This window comes from Galeopterus variegatus, unplaced genomic scaffold (assembly GCF_000696425.1).
Source record: "Galeopterus variegatus unplaced genomic scaffold, G_variegatus-3.0.2 Scaffold2727, whole genome shotgun sequence".
In the NCBI taxonomy this organism is placed as follows: domain Eukaryota; kingdom Metazoa; phylum Chordata; class Mammalia; order Dermoptera; family Cynocephalidae; genus Galeopterus; species Galeopterus variegatus.
Window position 1 is genome coordinate 310,723 of NW_007728838.1, and position 2,574 is coordinate 313,296.

Genomic DNA, 2,574 nt, shown 5'->3' on the forward strand with positions numbered 1-2,574 from the left:
GACCTGACCTGATTTCTCTATCCCTCCTGTCCCTCCCGTCCCTCCCGTTCTCTCTGCCTGAGCATTTCAGCTGCCTCTGAGGTCAGTGAGAAGGTGTTATTGGAGTGAAAGGGCTTTGAAGTCTGGATAAATGAGATAATAAATCTCTGCTCTTCAGGGATGCAGGACAATGTCTGTACCTACAGAATGGCCTCAACAGTGCTGTGTACATAGTAACTAAATTAATATGAAATAAGAACAACAAATCCAGTGGCCAAAGTGATCCCTCTGAAGTCCAGGCCACCTGTGAGCCATCTGAGGAGAAGGAATGGAGCGGGTAACTGAAATTCACAGATAATCCCCAAACCTCACCTTAAGAGTTAGTAGCTTCAGGCTTTACCTATTAAACCCGTTCTTACAACTGCTAAAACAAATCCCCTACTTTTATTTACTTTTTCATTTTGGGGGAGCAGGTGAAATTGAGCAGTCAACTGGCCACTAGGAAGGTGGCAGGAGGCGGAATCATGAGTCCTGGTGAGACGTCTAGAGAAGTCTCATAAGCAGCTTCTGAATCACAAAGTGTCGAGGCTGCCAAAGGGCCTGGCCAGTCGTGGACCTGGAGACTTAAGAGTGTGTCTCCCTAAGGGCTCCTCCTGACCTGGGTGGGGCGAGGGCAAGGCTCTAGGAAAAGAGGCCAAATGACTCTCAGTCTATAGCCGTCTGGCCAGAGATGCCCCGGCTTTTTCTTTGGGATTATTCGTCTACTCCAGCCTTTAGGGTGTGACATCGTGTTCCATTCCATGGGAGGGGAGGCCAAATGACTCTCAGTCTATAGCCGTCTGGCCAGAGATGCCCCGGCTTTTTCTTTGGGGTTATTCGTCTACCCCAGCCTTTAGGGTGTGACATCGTGTTCCATTCCATGGGAGGATCTGGGTGCATTTTAGTGAAAACAAGTGATGTCATCACATCCCCACTGACAAAGGAAAAAAAGACCCACTCTGTGCTGGTAGGCCCAGTCCTGGGCAGTGAGATCAGGACACCTGGGCCCTTACCTGGCTTTGTTTTGAGCTAGCTCTGTGACTCCGTGACCAGTGTCAGCTTTCTCTGCCACGGTTCCTCACTCTGCAACATGTAGGAGCTGGAATTTATGATTCTAAGACCGGGCCATCTCTGACTCTGAAAACAACTCTGTGAGCCTGAAGAATCAGCACCGCTGCTCCACGGGGGGAGTTCAGCAGGAAGTGGGGACAGATGGCTTTCTCTGGAGCGTGTTCAGAAATGTGGTGTGTGATGCACGGTGTGAATGAAGCACGGTGCTCTTTAAACCCAGCCTCCCCGGGACGGCTCGGCACTCTGCCGCACTCCCTGGCTCTCAGTCACATTCCACTGTCACCGGGCACCGGCAGCCCTCATGCACTTGTGCACTGGAGCACACACACACCCCACTCTGACACACGCTGGGTGACTCACAAATGACACGATCGTCACATACACGGGATGACTCAGCAGGGACGCTCACACACACAGGCTCACACTCACTGTGACGTGTGGATGTGTCTGTGCCCACAGTGTCAGGTGCTCCCATGGGAGCCTTGGTCGAGTATCTCACCGGCATCTGCAAGTGATTTGCATTCTTGGCTCTTTGGAACTGCCTGCTCTTTGTCTTTCTGTTCACTGTTCAACACTTTTCTTCCCGTCTGTCCCCTACTTGGCTGCTGTTGGTCTCTCGCTCCTAAGCTCCTCAGCCAGCTTCCTGAACTGAACTAGGCAATGTCCAAGGCCTTTGCCAACTCTGAAGTTCTTTGTTTCTAATAAGCTCCTCAACTGTGAAGCGTCCTTTCCCCATGAGCTCATCCCTTCCCTGGCCAGGGCATCTCTTCCTGCCTTCCTCGGAGGGTCCTGGCAGTAGGGCCTCCAATATCTGTGCCTTTTGAGCCAGCCCCTTTCCCAAGATGAGGGGACTGAGGCTGGGTCACATGATAGTGCTGGCTCCTTCTGGGGTATGGTCTTTGGCGACTCTGAGGGTGCCAATTCTCTTCCAGGCAGATGCAAGTGTTGGGGCTCCTGGAAAATCATGTCTAGGAGTTGAGCAGGACCAGCTTTTCCAGAAGAAGCAGAGAAAGGAAGGTGGTACCCAGCCCAGACATAAACGGCTGTGGGCTTTGGTTCTTGTGAAGGGCCTACCCCAGAGTGGGAACCAGGGTAGGGAGGAACATGCAGAGGAGATGGGCTTGCTGAGCATCGGAGTCTGCGCGTGGTCGGCACCGCCTGCCTTTGCCTAAATGTGGCTGCTGGCTATGGTTCAAATGGGAGCACAGGGGACAAGTCCTTGAGCCCCACGTGGAGTACAGCACCTATCTTTCCTCCTTCCCTTGGTGATCCCTCAAAAGTGAGAGCAGTGTAGCAGGATGGGATGCGGAGAGTGCAGGTGTGTGTCTGCCGTGGCTGTTCGTGGCTCTGTGGCCTGGGCGTGGCATTAACCATCTGAGTCTCTGTGTCCTCAGCTGTCAGGTGCCTAATAGCACCTTTCTGTCTGCTGAAGATGTGGTTGTGGGGATCAGGTGAGATAAGACATGACTGTGCTTTGACATATTA

General features: G+C 52.5%; 1 protein-coding gene across 1 annotated transcript in view; it reads right to left on the minus strand.

Moving 5' to 3' along the window:
* Positions 1-1,825, minus strand: part of LOC103598757 (chromosome unknown open reading frame, human C8orf86) — a 16,175-nt gene extending 14,350 nt beyond the window's left edge. The window contains 2 exon segments of the mRNA XM_008582818.1: positions 1,589-1,779; positions 1,781-1,825. Coding sequence (XP_008581040.1) covers positions 1,589-1,779; positions 1,781-1,825 — 236 coding nt within the window.
* Between the last annotated feature and the right edge of the window lie 749 nt (positions 1,826-2,574).